Source organism: Rhinichthys klamathensis, unplaced genomic scaffold, assembly GCF_029890125.1.
Source record: "Rhinichthys klamathensis goyatoka isolate OS25496 unplaced genomic scaffold, OSU_Roscu_1.1 h1tg000191l_1, whole genome shotgun sequence".
In the NCBI taxonomy this organism is placed as follows: domain Eukaryota; kingdom Metazoa; phylum Chordata; class Actinopteri; order Cypriniformes; family Leuciscidae; genus Rhinichthys; species Rhinichthys klamathensis.
The window spans coordinates 7751445-7768473 of NW_026606717.1; the positions used below are offsets into that span (position 1 = coordinate 7751445).

The 17029-nt window shown below is 38.8% G+C and overlaps 2 protein-coding genes across 4 annotated transcripts in view; both read left to right on the plus strand.

The window, feature by feature from the left end:
• Positions 1-17029, plus strand: part of pou4f4 (POU class 4 homeobox 4) — a 171106-nt gene that overhangs the window by 21161 nt on the left and 132916 nt on the right. The gene's annotated exons all lie outside the window — the stretch shown is intronic.
• The window catches only part of klf8 (Kruppel like factor 8), a 42787-nt gene that overhangs the window by 6107 nt on the left and 19651 nt on the right, over positions 1-17029 (plus strand). The window contains exons 1-2 of one of the 3 annotated variants that reach the window (XM_056262277.1): positions 2062-2142; positions 12081-12185. In XM_056262277.1, coding sequence (XP_056118252.1) covers positions 12135-12185 — 51 coding nt within the window. In that variant the 5' untranslated portion in view covers positions 2062-2142; positions 12081-12134. Of the gene's footprint in view, positions 1-2061; positions 2159-12080; positions 12186-17029 lie in introns of those variants that run through there. The other 2 variants (XM_056262278.1, XM_056262276.1) reach the window with 2 other exon arrangements.

The window sequence follows — 17029 nt, forward strand, 5'->3', positions numbered from 1 at the left end:
ATATAAATCATTTGTTTCTTCATTTTAAAAGTACATTAAATGTTCATGGTTCAGTACTATTTTATTTTGTAGTAAAGTTCAGCAGTGTTTTAATTTGAGTGTTATGTTTATTTTCATTTAGTATCCAAATAAAAAATTATGGTTGATTAATTGGTTATCGGCCAGTGCGGTCCAACCTAGTTATTGAATGTTCCAAATTCTTTAGCCTGCTGACAGGTTTTATGAGGGTTTTAGGCTTTAAAACATTTTTTTAATGTTCTTAAGAAAAGGAAACCTTATATTCTCAAAGAAATCGCAAATGAATCCGCCCTCCATGTCATCTGTAGAAATGACAGTTCATTAAATGCAATAATCCAGTCCTAGCTTGAGCTCCAAAAATGAATTTTAGGACCATTGACTTCAATATTACCATCTGCCCCTTCATTTAGTTCGGTTTCTCAGCATCTTGGTTTCTAATAATCTATATTTTACACTAATATCCACCGTTTTCAGCTCACTGATTGTGCACACGGTACATTATTATACTGAAAGGCCTCTCAGTATTGAGTTAATGAACAAAGTGGACATATTTGAGTTTGTTTTTTTGGTCCTCCACTTTTAACATTGTAATGAAGCAGAGTTCACAACCCATTTTACATCTTTAGTGTGACATTTTCAAGTGATGAAAAATTCTGTATATGATGTATGTGAAAAATTAATTTGTTGATGTCAGCCAAAGAGTAAAGTCCTTTCAGAGTTGGGAAATGTATGACTTTTTTTCCAATAACAAAATATGACCAGAAACATGAATTAATAAATTAGGCCTATATAAGGATGAACTGGTACCAAAACTAGTACAGATAGTTGTATTAGTACATTTGTTAACTAAACAAATTAAGCCATCTAATATCATTCTTATTCTTTTGGTCTCTCAACCCAATATTTGTAAAAATTACAAATGCAATGAAAATACAAGTTTCTGTATTGCAAAGTACCAAAAATTAAAGTATTGGTCGTTCTGGAAAAAGAGGTATTGGTGCATCCCTAAAAGTAAATAAGATACATTTGATTTTAATTTCTTTTTAAAATAAAAACAAGTTCAGGTAAAGCCTTGAGATTGTTCTGGACTTCTTTTTTTAGAGGTTGTGTTGGCTATATTGCTGGTGGCGGAAGAAACAAACGTACCTTCGATATAACCAAAGAAGGGTTTTTCTGGGTTTCTTTTTACTTTGGGAGCTGTCTGAAGAGGATTCGGTTGTCCGAGAGAGCATAGGAAGTGAGACACCATCATACTGGCTGGAAGGAAAAATAAGACTTGTAAGAAAGGGGTTAAAGGGGACTTGCAGCCTTATGTAGTTTAGCTCCCAGACCTAAAAGAAGTAAACCAAGTTGGAAGTGAGGTTTTGGATGAGTGGGGGCTCTGGGGTGTGTTTGTGTGTATGGTACGGGACTGTAAGGATATTGTCCATGTCTCCCCAGATTAGAGCCGATGTGACAGAATGACCCCCTACCATTGCAGCACAATCATTAACCAGGGAAAGAATCCCGTCCCCATAGCAACCCCTGCAGTTCTGCCAAACTGTCTGCAGTGAAAAAGAGGGAGCGGGGGTGGGGTGCTCAGGGTGGGGAGGGTGTGTCTCAATGTGTGTGTGTGTGACTATTGATGCAAGCAATTGCTCAGAATGTGAAAATTACGTGATTTGGAAAACTAGCTGCGAACCTTTGTTTCTGTAACCCCCTCTAAACAAATGCAAATGCTGGACATTTGAATTAGCCTTTTACTGTAGCGTAATTATAAGGAGTGAGGTGAAAATGTGTCTTTCTCGACCACGTTCTTCCAGGGAAGTGAAGGCTATCCGCTCAGGTATGTGCTTTGGGAATTGCAGCTCGCCCCTATACCTTTAAAGTTGACATCACCAGCTCTTTCTTGCTTTGTTTTTCTATCTCTGTGCAGCTCTGCAGCAGAGATGAGCTGCCTTACAGAAAGATAGAAACTTCTTCCTTCCTGTCTTCGGTGCTCGTCTGCTTCACAGACATTTAATGGCTTGAGACGAGGAGAAACATTTAGGTTTACACATTGACACATTTGAGCGATGCGTCATGTGAAGAAACTTTATTTCTGCTGGTGTGCAGGACAGATCTTTCTTTGGAAATGAACTGAAGGTAGAGGAATGAGCAGGTTTGGACTATTGTGCGTGTGTGTGTGTGTTTTAGGGTGGGGAGGGCTATGAGAAGTAGCAGCAGAGTTTGCGTCAGAAGGGTGTGGTGAGATAAGGGCAAGTTCACTGCTATGGTGACTGTGCCAACCATGAAGAGAAAGTCCTACTTGTGCGCTTGTTTGAATTTATTTGCAGCTAATATATACCATCACTGGTATTCTTAAAGAAACAGTAGACCCCAAAATGATGTCATTATTTACTCTTCATCATGCTGTTCCGAATCCAAACCCTTATGATGTTAGTTTTTCAGAGGAACACAAAGAATTCTGAAAAACGTTCAGTTTAACCACTCTGTCAAGCTCCAAATAGGACCACAAAGATATTAAGGTCCTGTTTACACCCGGTATTAAGATACGTTTTTGTTGATCGGATCCCAAGTGGATGATGCTAAATACAGGTGTAAATGGGGTGTAATATTTGTCTACTTTCAGGGTTATTCAAAAACGCATTTGACTGGATTGCTTTCATAGTATAAACGCTAAAGCACTGTTAAAATATCCTGTTTAATAGCTGGGTTTCAGTCACGTGATTGTGATGACTCGTGAAATTCAGATGGAGGGGAGGGAGTGAAGAGCGCAATGGACGAGATGGAGGAAAGTCCGTACTGTACTACTTTACACGTTATTACAAGAGAAAGATATAAACAAAAAATCAAACATATGTTGGACATGATCCTTACGTTATGAAGAGGAGCAATTTTTCAACTGAATTGAAAGATTTTCCTGCCATCGAGGCGGTAGATATCAGCAACTACCTCGTCTTATAGACATACTTTGACTTTACAAAGTTCGGAAACGTTACACGTTACACAAACATAGCCACTTAAGTTGTATTAACTCACCTTTGACGAAGTGATCACTGCACACACGGGCATTTTCCCATTCGGCTCCTCCCGACCGCAGACGTAGGTTTGCAAGCCGTTTTCCCGGAGTTTTTCGGTCAATTTCTTGCATTTTCCCCTCTTATGAACAACAACTTTTGGTACACGATAAAAACTCCTTGTGGTTTGATCGATTTAAGTAACCATAAACGACGCAAAACATAGGCATTTTGAGTTTGTTATAGTGCTTTCTAAATACAGCAAATCACTTCCTGCCCTCCATTTGCATTTCGCGCCATGGCAACGCAGTGGCGTGACGTCATATGAAAACAAGCTATATACGGTAAAAAAACTGGCTACTGTTGTTGCCATAAATTTACTGTAAAAAAATACTTATTACTTAGAACCGTATATTGTATTAAATATGTTAATATGCCAACTTAAACTACCAAAATCTTCCTTTTTACCTTTAAATGTAGCGGTTCATAAAACATGGTTAATATTTGTATATAGGCGCTGCACAGAGTCATACATACAAAGGCTCAACACCATCAAGGTAACATGCATAATGCTAAAATATTGCAATAAACATTAACTAAATAACATAAAATGGCTGCTGATTTTTTTTCTTCATAGTAGGCCTATTCAGCTGCAACAGAACGCTTTGCAAAAAAACACAGAATAAATATGTTTGATATCTATGTTTGCCTCTTTTTTTTTTTTTTTTACCATATTGGAATCAACTGTGAATCGATAAGCATAATCGGAATTGGAATCGAAATCGCTAAAATTCACATGATACTTAACCCTAATCAGAGCAGAAAAGAAAGCTGTTCTCCGAATGCTTTTCCTTCGCCCATACATTTACCCGGCCAAAGACACTTCCCTTGAAGAAATCAGGACAGAAGTGGTTGAAAGTGGATAAAAGAGACCACTTGGTGTAACACCAGGTGTAAACGGGAATGTATCAACCTCATCTATAGACCAAAATGCATCTTAATACCAGGTGTAAACCAGGCCTAAAAGCAGCACTGCGTTCCAAGTCTTCTGAAGCCATATAATAGTTTTGTATGATAAACACACTGAAATTCACTTATCTTTCCCTTCCGCCAAATTATCTGCAAAAGTCTTTTAGATTGCAATATGAAGTGCTAATGCTATTTAACACCCTTTGGAATTATTTTTTAACATGTTTTGTGGCCAAAACTCATTAACATCAATGACGCCGTGTTTGATTTGAGAACTACTGTGGAGATGCTCAGTAAATAATGGCTTTTAAATTTTGGTCTGTTCATTACAAATATCTATCATATGGCTTCAAAACACATTAGTGTACAAGTCATGTGAGCTTTCAAAGTAGTAAATAATGACAGAATAAAATTTTTTGCAACAACTATTCCTTGAAATGCTTTTTGCAATTAGCATTTTCTGAAATGCATTGTTTTAGGGTGATATGTGTTGAAATGGAGTCGGTTGCCCCTCTTTTAGACCTTTTGTAGCCCAGACGCTCCTACTTCAGTCATCCAGTTGGCCTTGACTTAATCAGGTGATTCTCTATTGGTCTTATCTCTCACCTCAAAAACTCCTTAGTTTCTCTTTTCGGTGCTCACTTCCTCTCATTTCATCCCTCAGTAGACTCCTCTGAGGCAGGGCCTCAGTTGCACACAGCCCTTTTGTTCCAGCACGACTTCTGTGCGTGAGGGTGACATGGCTCTGTCTCACACATCTTGCAGTAGAGGAAGGGTGGAGTTGTAGGCAGCCAAGAGAAGAGATTTCCCTCAAGGCCAGCTTCTACAGTCTCTGCTTTGGGGGGACACAGGCCTAAAGACACCTCGAACTGAATCTAACGACTTCCTATTTTTGTAATCAACCCATGCGCTGGTTCAAAACGAATTGGCTGACTTTTTTTTTTTTTTTGCATTTTCTATGCTGTTTTTGCTCTGCAAAGTTCTGCAGAATAGATTTAACATGAACCGTTGGTCACTTGACATATAGGTCAAACAACCTCATCCTGTCCTTAATCTCCTGTCCTTAAGGCGCAGTCACATTTACCATTGTTTGGTGAATTTCTGCGCAGAAAATCCAATCATTTCAATAAGAATCCACACAATAAAGAGTCCTGATCGTGTCAGGGCAAAACATTTCCCAACGCATATTATGCGATTTTGACAAAATGTAACAGCGCCTTTAGTGGGAAGTGTTGTCTAAAATAAGCTGCAAAGTGGACCAGACTTTATGACAATTTTCAAAAGTCTTGCTTTATGAGACTAATTTCATTACCATCTGAAACGGCTGGAAGTAACATTATTCAGGAACCGCTGTGGGGCCAAAACAATCTCTGTTACCTTGAATTATATGTTTGTCTCTGTAGAGCTGCTTTGAGACAGTCCATTGTTAAAAGCGCTATATAAATGAAGATGACTTGACTTGAAACCATCACTGCTACCACAACTGTACTCTGTAAGGGCATAGTGCTGTAAAGGAGAGAAGCCCGACACACAGGGTGGTCTTTGGCCAAAGGGAGGCGATGTACCTTTAAGAGGGTAAAGGAAAGAACCAAAGGGTTGGACAGAGTCCTTGCAACACAGTGTGTGTCACAGAACCCTCTGCCTGACTATCCCCCTTACACACCCTACGCAGCTGTGACCTTACATGTGTATCCTCCCCTTCTGCCTCTTTTCTCTTTCCCTGTCTCTCTCCCTCTTTTTCTTTCTCTTCTTTCGCTCTTGGACCGATGCGTTGATTACATAGAGGGACACAGTGACAGCACTGGCTGGTACACAGAACAAGATGTGCCCCAGGCCTCAACAGACTGCATTAAAAGTACACTGTTCTGACATATTTAAACAGCAGCGGAAAACATGTACACATACACACAGATCTGCACATGCACATACAGATCTTGTTTTCTTGACAAAAAGAGGAGTTTCCCCCCTCCCCCCCCCCCACCCCCCAAGTGATGTACAGGCCGTCTTCTCCAATGAACACTAAAGGAACATCTCATTTGTTTTCGTAGTTGATCCTCGAGCACCTTATTTGGCAGTACATGGAGTTAGTGGAGCGACTCTGAGAAAAGCAATGACAAAGTAAGTTTACTTGTCAGTCAGTTACTCTCTTAGAGGTTGGTTCACTTCACACTCATGCCACAACTTATTTTACAGCATTCAAGAATTACAGCATATAGGAAGGGCAATTTAAAATTTTGCTTTACATCAAATGTCAAAAATGACAACTGCTCAAAGTTCTTACATGTAAGAGGAGCTTGCATCCTAGCACATACAGCAAGTATGGAGACTTAGATACCGTTACTTTACATGAAGATGACAGAGAGTGAGCACATAAAACAGTTCACAGAAGCTTTTTATAGAAACAAGAGAGGAATTTAGATGTTTGACATTTTAAAGACCTGATGAAATTGCTTATAAGCTAAGTTTACTATGCTAACATATTTCCAATTGAAACAAATAATCAGGGTGGAACATTGGAGGGTGAGTTTTTATATAAGAAAATAGCCTTTAGCCTATGTAACAGCTGTGAACCATGGTTTGCTACTTGCTATTGCTAATTTTACTAGACAGAAATTTGTATACTCCACTGAGTGCAAGATGATTCATCATTATTTTTGGTCTAGAAGAGAAACACATGCATTTTAAATGTGTATATCAAAAGTGTAAAAAAAAATCAAGATATATTTATATATCTCTTAAATGTTAATTTACATTTAGCTTATAGATGCATCAAAGCAAAAAAAAAGTCTGATGTTTTTGCATTGCAACATTCTTTGGCAGATTTAACATAACCTGTTGGTAAGTGTACATATCAGTCAAACAATCTTGTCCTGTTATATGGTGTTAGTAACAGTCTTTAGGGACAGATCTTGGAAATTAAGTAGATTTAGAATTTATCTTGATTTTCATATTTTTCAAATATGACCATGTGAGAACATTCTTTGTTCAAACCAGATTCATACACCACCAGCTTGCTCCCTAAACACTGTGTCACATCAAGGGTGACCACCCATCCCGCTTTGCATTGTACTGCACAGCATTTTCACCCCATTTCCCACATGTTGCATATTGAGAAAATGTCCCGCATTTTCATCAGTCTGTTGGTTTTTAATTATCATATTAAGAAAACGTGCATGCGTTCTTTTGCCGTGATCTTTTTGCAGTGTAGTTTTTCACCTATATTTAACAGCGCTTCGTCAGAAGTGCAAATACAACAGCCGTTTTTTAAAATCCTATCCAATGGTTGAAAAGAAAGGAGTAAACACGGTCACTAGTAGGTTGTGACGGCTGTCAATAAAAATGTGGAGCGGTGATTCGTTACATGTGTTCCCTGTCAGAAAACAAATGGATAATTCGGTAAATTAAAATTTTAATTTAAAGGAATTTATCAAATTGTTACCTGCTGTGGTTGTTCTAATTCACATCCTTTCTAAAAATATGAAAGTTTTTGGTTTAATATATTCTTAATATAAAAGACTGTCAATTAACTAATTTCATGTCGTTTTATATTTTATTTGTTCATTATTTATTTTGTTGGATTTTAGTTGGACTTGGTCAGAACTGTTTCAAAAATAGTTATCTGCATGATGCCTGCTGCCTTTGTGCTTAGTGATGTTGAATTTAAATGACATGTTAAATAAAGACATGTTATGTTACATTGTGATGTAATGGAGTTTTCTGGAAGAGACTAAAGAACAAGTATTTTTTAATCAGCTGAAGGCAGATATGTTATATATGTTAGATAGACATTATATAACAGTTTCAGGTTATGTTTTAGTGTTGGTAACATGTCCCACATTGTCCCACACAAACGTAGTAATCGTTTTACCTGACTTCCTATAGAAGAGCTAAGATCAAAAAAGCACTGTCAGTGGAACTGTGCAAACTAATAATTGGACAGAAACATGCAAACTAGTGCAAATGTATACCAAAATGTATAATAAACAAAAACAAAAGAGCTTTAACAAGCAACCAATATTTTTTTGTCCTACTTATTCTGATTAGGTAAAAGGTTAGGGAAACTATCTTCACAATAAGGTAATTAGTGTATAATAATCCATGAGCAGGATAATTGGAGACAGAATCTCACCTCACTACCTATCCTCAAGCTTTGCTATACCCCATGTCAAAATCTGATCTCAAATCAGTTTCCTCTGTTGTATTTTCTGTGCTCACTCTGTAGAAGAAAGCTGGTCTTTTTTCCCCATTGTGGGCCATTGTGCTAGATGGTAGACCAATGTGTGTGAATGTCAATGTTTATGCGCTGAATGCTCTCTAGACTAACACAGCCTAGTATCCCCCCACCCGGACTACTTTTATTTATGTAACAACAAGTTACATTAACAAGTACCATTAACAAGAGTTAATGCAGTTGTGTAAAGTATAAATTGGGAATTTAAGTTTAGTTTCGTGAATTCTCAATGTGCATAGTTGGTTTAATATCTACAATAACACTAGTTAAAGCAGTGATATGTCCTTGGTACAATGTTGGGAGATGGTGGTTATGCCATATCCTGTTTTATTTAGATACCCATTTATCAAAACCAAAAAGGAGTCTTGGATTGAATTCAATTTTGGACATTGATTTAACAAATCTCCTCTTAAACTCGGAATGGGTTCACTCTTAAATTCACTCTTAAACTCCACCTCCACTTGCCTCCATTATCCAAAGAAAGAGTGGGGCAGCTCTTGCACTTTGGAATTTGGGCAAAGGTTTTGCTTGTGTACAGTGGTCAGAGAAACTTGTAACACAACAGCAGGGTAGATGGAGAGGCCCTGCCTTCCCTCCCCGCTGTTAGGAAAACTGTCCCACACCACTCAGAGAACAACACACACCTCCCTACCCCCTCTGTATGTACTACTTCTGCACCCTCTCAACCACTCCTCACAGGGGGGTCCAGTCGGGCCTAGTAGTGGTATGGAGCATGAGCCAGCGTCCAATCTCTGGTTACATGATTGTGCAACATGCGGCTTTGAACACCCTTTCGGCCCTTCAGAGCTGAAGTCCTTTAACTTCCTTCTCAGGGCCTCATGCTAGGACCAGCCCCTTTTGGTCCTAGTAAGTCTCATGGTTTTCTGTTATCAGATTCTTCATTCTCAACGAGAAATAGGGTTTATAATAAGGTTCTGCTGACCTTAGATCCTCTGACATGCCTCAGTTGATGGTCAAGTTTGGAGAACTGGGATTCAAGGTTTGGAAGCTCCTGATATTTTTATGAAGTGCCCAAGAGATATAATGTTCCATGGCACTAGGGCTGGGTATGTGCTGCTAACTGTTTCTTCAACAACAACTGTTTTATACCATGTAGATTATAGGTTACCTCTACACCCAACCAAGTTTCAGCACTTCCTTTTAAAATGCTTAAAGTCCAACTGTAGTCAATTATTGTATCCCTTAAAACTTGTCTTTGATCACCAAAATGACATACTTAAACGTTTTTTTCCCCTTGAATTTTCCCTTTCATGCCTTAAAAAAGACTGAATGTTACTCTGCACCCTTGCCTCATTTAGTATATGAATATGCAAAATAGCCCCACCTCCACTCACTCGTACCAGCTCAGAGATCCCCTCATTGACTATCACACGTTTGTAGTTTTAAGGAGAAAATACTCAGCAATTTTCTCCTTTTAAAGCAATGGTGTTGACTTATGAATTTGCACATGGTTTGTCTTAAGGAATTTTAAAAACACCACATAGACATATAAACAACAGTAAAAGCTTGATTTTCACCACAGGGGGGGGGGGGGGGGCTTTAAGACGATGAGGATTGTTTAAGGTAGAATTTCTATAGTTGTTCAAGAAAGCCAATAAATCCTAAATATGAGTACTAAAGAATGACTTTCTTTGGAGAAGGAGGGGTGGACAAAAGGGTGTGTGTGGTGAGCAATGCAGTCCCAGACGGCCACTCTACCCACGCTGCACTGAGGCGGGGACTGGTTTGCCACGGGGGCTTGGGAGCAACTGAGTGAGGGAGAACGCCATGACCCAGATTGTGATGGTTCTCTCTTCCTCTCCCCCTCCACCCCCATTCATTCTCTCGCTTCTTCACATCTTTTTCGTTCTTTCAGTTTTTTAGCTTGATTCTCTGCCTCTGCTATCCTCTACTTTGTGCTTTCCTCTCTCTAATCCTTGATGTTCCCTCTCTCAGTAATGCGAGCCCCCTCCTCTCTCCATAACTTCCTGCTGGGGTATAGAGGGACTGGGGTCACACCCACCCCACCCTCTTTTATTCCTGGAACTACCCTCAGCACAAGCTCCCTGGGGAGGATTTACATACGCACACATACTCTGGTAATGCTTCCTCACCGATATACATCATCATCTCTCCAAAGGGTTTGCCAGTGGACGAGTACTACTCTCAATCATTGAAGTGCTCACATACTTTTATATTGCCGGAGCCAGTCTTGTGTGTGTATAACTTGCAGACAGTATCCAAAAGCTACTTTTTGCCAATAGAATAGCATTGGCAACAACTTACTGGCCATGCAATTGTTTTTACATTATTTTTTACAAATATTTTTATCCTTTGGGATTGTTGACATTGGTATTATTTAGCTGTGTTCTTCCTTGCATATTTGTGACAGTGCAGCTCATTGTGACTCTTGAGATGAGCCATTCTCCGTCATCTAGTCTAGCTGCAACTAAAACAAAAAAAAATTAAGACATATAATATTTTTATCTTGGTGGCTCTATATGAGGAATATTTATTGTTCAAAAGGAGTTTAAAAAAAAGAAAACCTTGATAAATTGATAATTTGATAAATTGACAAATAAATTGATGATAAAATCTCCAAGACAAGGGTCTTTAACTTTCTTCAGACCAAACACTCCTTGATGGATGGAAAGATGTGTTGTGCAAGATCCTATCCCCTGCAGAGACCCATTCCCCTTGGACACCAAACCGATTTCATTGGCCGAGACAACTTTGTATGGGTACATTATTCAGTGCCTAATTAGAAATAATAGAAAATGTACTGTGTATTTATTTAGGATTAATCTTAAAAAAAATGTCCCCTTTCGTTGTGGTTCTAGTTTACTTCAGCAAAGGACAGCCTATTATTCATAACATTTGTCTTAAATGTGCCAATTAAAGTCACTGGCCAGGTGCGAGTACCACAATTTTATTTACTCACCAAAGCCACTTAGTGATTACTTTTTGGACCCTGTTTACAGACATTCTGCTCTCATTCAGTTTGAATGAAGCATCTGTTTTCCAGCTATCTCAGACAACATTAGCCATCAGAAGACATTTTGTTCACCGTGCACGTGTTTGCTGTTTGTCTGTGCCAGGTTGAGAGGAGGGGCAGATTGAGGACGGCCACACCCCAGCTTATGGGGGGCCACACCTCTTTGTGGAATCCACTGCAGCTGGGTCACATGACCCCCACTCCCACCCCCATGCCTAAGCATTACCACATTCTCCCTCTCTCTCCACTAATACCGCTGCTCTACTCTGTGAGACAGGCCTCTTTCCCTTGCTATTCGGTCTGAAAGAACTGGGTGTGACTGCTCTGCTCGAAGAGGGAGGCGACACAGGATTGCTGACTACTCCTCCCTGCTTGTTCAGTTGTTCTTTCTCTCATCTTGTCTTTCTCCAGCTGGTCAGTCTTTAGAACCATCTCTTTAACCTTTAGAACCATTTTTTTTTGCCTTTCTCTTCCTTGAGGTCTTCCCATTTCTGTGATTCTCCCTCCATTTTCAGACATCCCCCCACATCTGATTGACCTGTACTTGAGTTCCAATCATCTCTTTTGTTCCTTGATGTCTCTGTATCCTCCTCCCCCAACTAACTTTAGCTTAAGAGAGAGTAACTATCTTCTAACTCTTCTCACATCAGTCTGTTGAGGATAGTGGATTCCATCTCTCTGTAGCCTCTGCGACCTCCTGCTAACTTTTCTTTCTTTTTGGATAACTTAGGTAATTTTGTTCAAGCAAATTGTAGGTTTTTACAAATCTGTTCAGAGGTTAGCATTCTGCTAACTTCTCAGACTGTTGGTAAAACTACATCTCAATGCTCTGATTAGCCCTTAAGTGTTCTCTGTTTTTCATTTGCAGTGTCAGACGAGTCCGAAGAAATCCACTGCAGCCACTTCTGAGCCTGTTGAGGAGATGCCATCCATACAAATCAAGTCTGAGCCAGAGGAGGTGGAGTGTATGGTGGTGAGTGAGCCTTTGTAATTTGGTGTATGTATGTGTGCAGGGTTTGAACTTCCTAGTGGGAGAGTCCTGGGAGTATGAAGCCTAGAGTTATTGGAAAGGGGTGTGGTTGCAGTGTTGTGAGAATGAAGTCAGTGGTCCTCAGGGTTCCTCAAGACTGGGAGAACTTGGATCTCCTCTCTCAAGATAAGGCCAGGGCATAATCTAAATGTTAGGCCAATGTTTACTTTATGCTACAAATGCATTTAATATTAGTTTTACATAATGATTGTCTGGATTATATGATTTGTACATTGAGTAGTTGAAGTCACAATGAAATGGAAGATTTCTGAAATACGAGTGAAACGGATCATAAAAAAAGAAAAAAAGTAGGGTGGGGTTCTATCTATCGGTTGTTGATTGGATGGAGGCTAGGGATGCGCATAATTAACTGGTGAACTGTTAAGCGACAGACTGATTAATGCTATCAGTTAAAGGAATTGTTCACCCAAAAATTAAAAATGATCATAATGATCTGCATCATATAATGATGACATTATAAAAATAAAATGCAGTTCATGATCCCTTTAAGTAAAATATATTTGTATAATAATATATGTATAATAATATAATGTATATATATATATATATGTCTGTGTGTACATTATATATATATATATATATATATATATATATATATATATATATATATATATATATATATATATATATATATTATTATTATTATTATTATTATTATTATTATTATTATTATTTATTTATTTTTTCACATATTTATTCCTTTTACATCAATATGAATTCACAGAAGTGCTCCAGGTGCATGATGTGACAATGTTTAAATCCTCATGCTCTGAAAAACAAATTTTGGTATTTTTTTAATGGGTCACAGACTCTTATCCATACTTATTTAATTTAATTCTAATTTAACAAAATCTTGTCGGTTAATGATCGGTTTAGGAGCATTGGTATAAAAAAACGAAATAAACATCCCTATTGAGACGGATCTGAATGCAAGCATGGAATCAATTGTCGGAAAGGAGGTTCGGGGGATAAAAGGTTATGCGGACTAAATAATTGGAGAAGTCCAGTATACGTCACTAGAGGGAAGTTGTTTCACCTTATTTCTTTTTATAAAAAATTATGTGGTAAAATAAAAAGATAAAAAAATTAAACATGCATAAATGATTCATTCACAATAAAATCAATGATATGTATGCATTTAGACAATATATATAGGGCAATATATATATATATTTTTAAATCTAGCTTTTAGGCGTCTTTTTTATATATGCTTTGAAAAATAGTTTTTCTCTTCTGGGAAAACAGACCAAAAACGTTTTGTCCAATCAAAAACTAAAATAAATCGCACAATTCACCTGGTGAAGAACCACTAAATTAGACAGGAAGGTGCTGTCTGACTGAGATGCAAGATGACCAGCCATAGATTTTTGTGTGATGTTTACTTTCTACCATTAACCTTGCAAACTTTAACTCTTGACTTTCTCGGAAAAGCTCACACTAGCTGCCTTGCAACATAACACAACTTTGTTTTCCCTGTAGACCAATACAAACCCGTGCACCCTGACTCCAGGAAATTGTGCGAAGTCAACAAATCAAATTGAAATTTGTGTTTTTGTAAAGCACTTCCTGTTTTGCGTTCAAAATGAAGCCGAAATGCATACCATAGACTAGCAAGAGAGTAGGAAAGACCTAAATACAGCTCCACCTATCAGTATTTCTTAGAACAATGTTTGGGAACTTGGAAAGTCTTCCATTACTAAATATACAAGAGAGCATGAGGAAATTAAAGAATGATCATTAACTGGCATTCCCTGCTCTGTGGTATCTTATAGACCAAAGCTCCACATAAGGAAGCATTACGTAATATTTTTACATGCCAGTTAATATTTTACTCTTACCCTCCACTTTTTGGTGGTTTCTTTCTATTTCTGTCCTTCTATCATATCTGTCCTTTTCTTCCAAGTCTCGCCAAAGCCATAATAGGATATATTGAGGGAGGCTTCCGTTCTACTGTAGTCATGGCAACGAAGCTCTGGCGGGAGTTGGAACGACTGTGATGTAGCCTCCCCAATACCCCTCCGCCTGAACACACACACTGACACACTACCCCACCCCCTCACAACACTCCCACTCCCGCACAATACACTCCTTAAGCCGTAAGACACACACGGAACACCACATACCTGCAGGGGTACAGACATGCTCACATCCACATACGCCATACATGCCCGACATGCACACGCTCACTCTGGAACTAATGGGAGCACTCATGCAAAAAGATGTGCTCCACACCCTTTTATCCACATACTCTTCACACACACATATATACACACACACACACACACACACACACACACACACACACACACAGCCTTCTCTGTGTCTAATGCGCTTTTACCCAGCCAGCACTTCATAAAGACTCGACTCACTACCAGTGTTTATTATAGAACAGCTTTGGCACTGGTGAAACATCTGGGGAAAAAATCCAATGGGGAAAAGTCCAAGTCAGCTGCTGATCTTGATTGAGTTTTTCAGTTTGGGCAAAAAGTACCTTGTAGCTTCCGTTAAGATCTGTTGTCCATTTCACATGCGCTATCTGATACGCCATGCAGTTGTGAAAGGGAAGTTAGTGGCTTGCAGTCGGTTGCCAGGTATTTCAGGTAGTCTTGTGCACAAACACATAACCGTTTGTATATCAAATAAATCTCTGTAAACAGCATAATATTGTAACCCGGTAGGCTGGTGAGGCCCAGGGCGGGTAGTATTGTTTTTGGGAGTTAGGGATGTCAATTTACTTAAATTCCCATAACCGATTGTTGTTTAAATTAAAGGGTTAGTTCACCCAAAAATGTCGTTCCAAACCCGGAAGAACTTCGTTCATCTTCGGAAAACAAATGAAGATATTTTTGCTTTCTGATCCCTCCATAGACCGCAACGGCACTGCAACTTTCAAGGCCCAGAAAGGTAGTAAAGACATCGTTAAAATAGTCCATGTGACTACACTGGTTCAAATGTAATGAAGCAACGAGAATACTTTTTGTGAGCAAAAACAAACAAAAATAACGGCTTCATTCAACAATTTCTTCTCTTATGTGTCAGATCTCCTATGCTATTCGCACAGTAAACAAAGTGCAGCGCTTCCGGGTTCTACACCAGGGCGTCGCCTCACTATTGGCCGACGCTGGTCACGTGAGTACCACGACACATGCGTGTGATGCTGAAACGGGAGCTAGCCAATAGAGAGCCGGCTTTCTGGCGTAGAACTCGGAAGCGCTGCACTGTTTACACTACGTCAACAGAGTAGGAAAATTACGTGGAAGAGAAAAGATTGTTGAATAAAGTAGTTTTTTTTTTTTGCGTACAAAGTATTCTCGTCGCTTTATAACTAGGGCTGTTAGTTAAATGTGTTATTAACGGCGTTATTGCAAACCCATTTTATAGGCGTCAATTTTTTAATCGCGCGATTAACGGTCTTTTTGGCCTAGCAAACTTTGTAGTTTTTTTCACATGCTTTTGCAACAGGACGCGGCATGCGCGGCGCTGCGCTATGAAACACATTTTGTTGACGTTTTGTTGCTTCGTCGACCAAAGCGCAAGCGGATCTAGCTAGACCGGAAACAAAAGAACTAGCACGCCGCACACACTTGTTTAGGCTTGCGTGCTAGCCAAATAGTAGGTTAACGTAACGTTTTGAGTGGATGACGAGCGCGAGACGTCGAAATGGATGCCAATAAGATTCTGAATGGAAAGTTTACTTTTAAAAAGTTGCCAAATGGTTCCATTGACAATACCAAAGTGATCTGTGTGTTTTGTCGTTGTGAACTAAGCTATCATCATCGCAGCACGTCCAGTCTGAAATACCACTGAATTGATGATAGCCAAGCACACACACACACACACACACACACACACACAGCTGATGCGAATTCTCCGCCCCCTCGTCAATATCAGTACTCGTCAGTATTTCTTTCACCCTTTTATTGATGGACAGTGTTACATTTGTGTGAGAGATTATTTGCTCCAAGTGAGAATGTTAGTGTGAAATTGAACACAGTATATGCCAATGTTGTTTTCAATAAAAAAAAACATTTGCACAGAGCAAGCCGATCCACTTTTCCATGTTGATAAGAGCATTAAAATGAGAAAAAAATAATGGGACAAAAACAAATCAAGAGACATTTAGAATAGATAAAAATGTGCGATTTTTTGCGATTAATCGCGAGTTAACTATGACATCAATGCGATTTAATCGCGATTAAATATTATAATCGTTTGACAGCACTATTTGTAACATTACATTTGAACCACTGTAGTCACATAAGACTATTTTAATGATGACTTTACTACCTTCCTGGGCCTTGAAAGTTGCAATGATGATCCTGCTTATTGAGGGGTCAACGGATTTCATCAAAAATATCTTCATTTGTGTTCTGAAGATGAACGAAGGTCTTACGGGTTTGGAACGACATGAGGGTGAGTAATTAATGACAGCATTTTCATTTTTGGGTGAACTAACCCTTTAATGATCAATTAATCCATTAAACGTTAACCATAACCTCTTAAATTCGAAGCAGGAGGCGCTTCTAAGTTATCATGTTACTTAACAACTACTTGCTTAACCAACACAAAATGTGCTGTTTCAAAGCTTAGAAGCTTGGCTTTTATAGTGATAATAGAGAATATGATCAACACTTCACATTTGCTGAATTTTAGAAGTGCTCTAAAAATAACTGCTTTACATGAAAATGTAAAATCCTAGTACATATAACAGATAGACTTGTCATATTGTTGAAATGGTCTCAACTAGCAGAATAGAATGACATTTG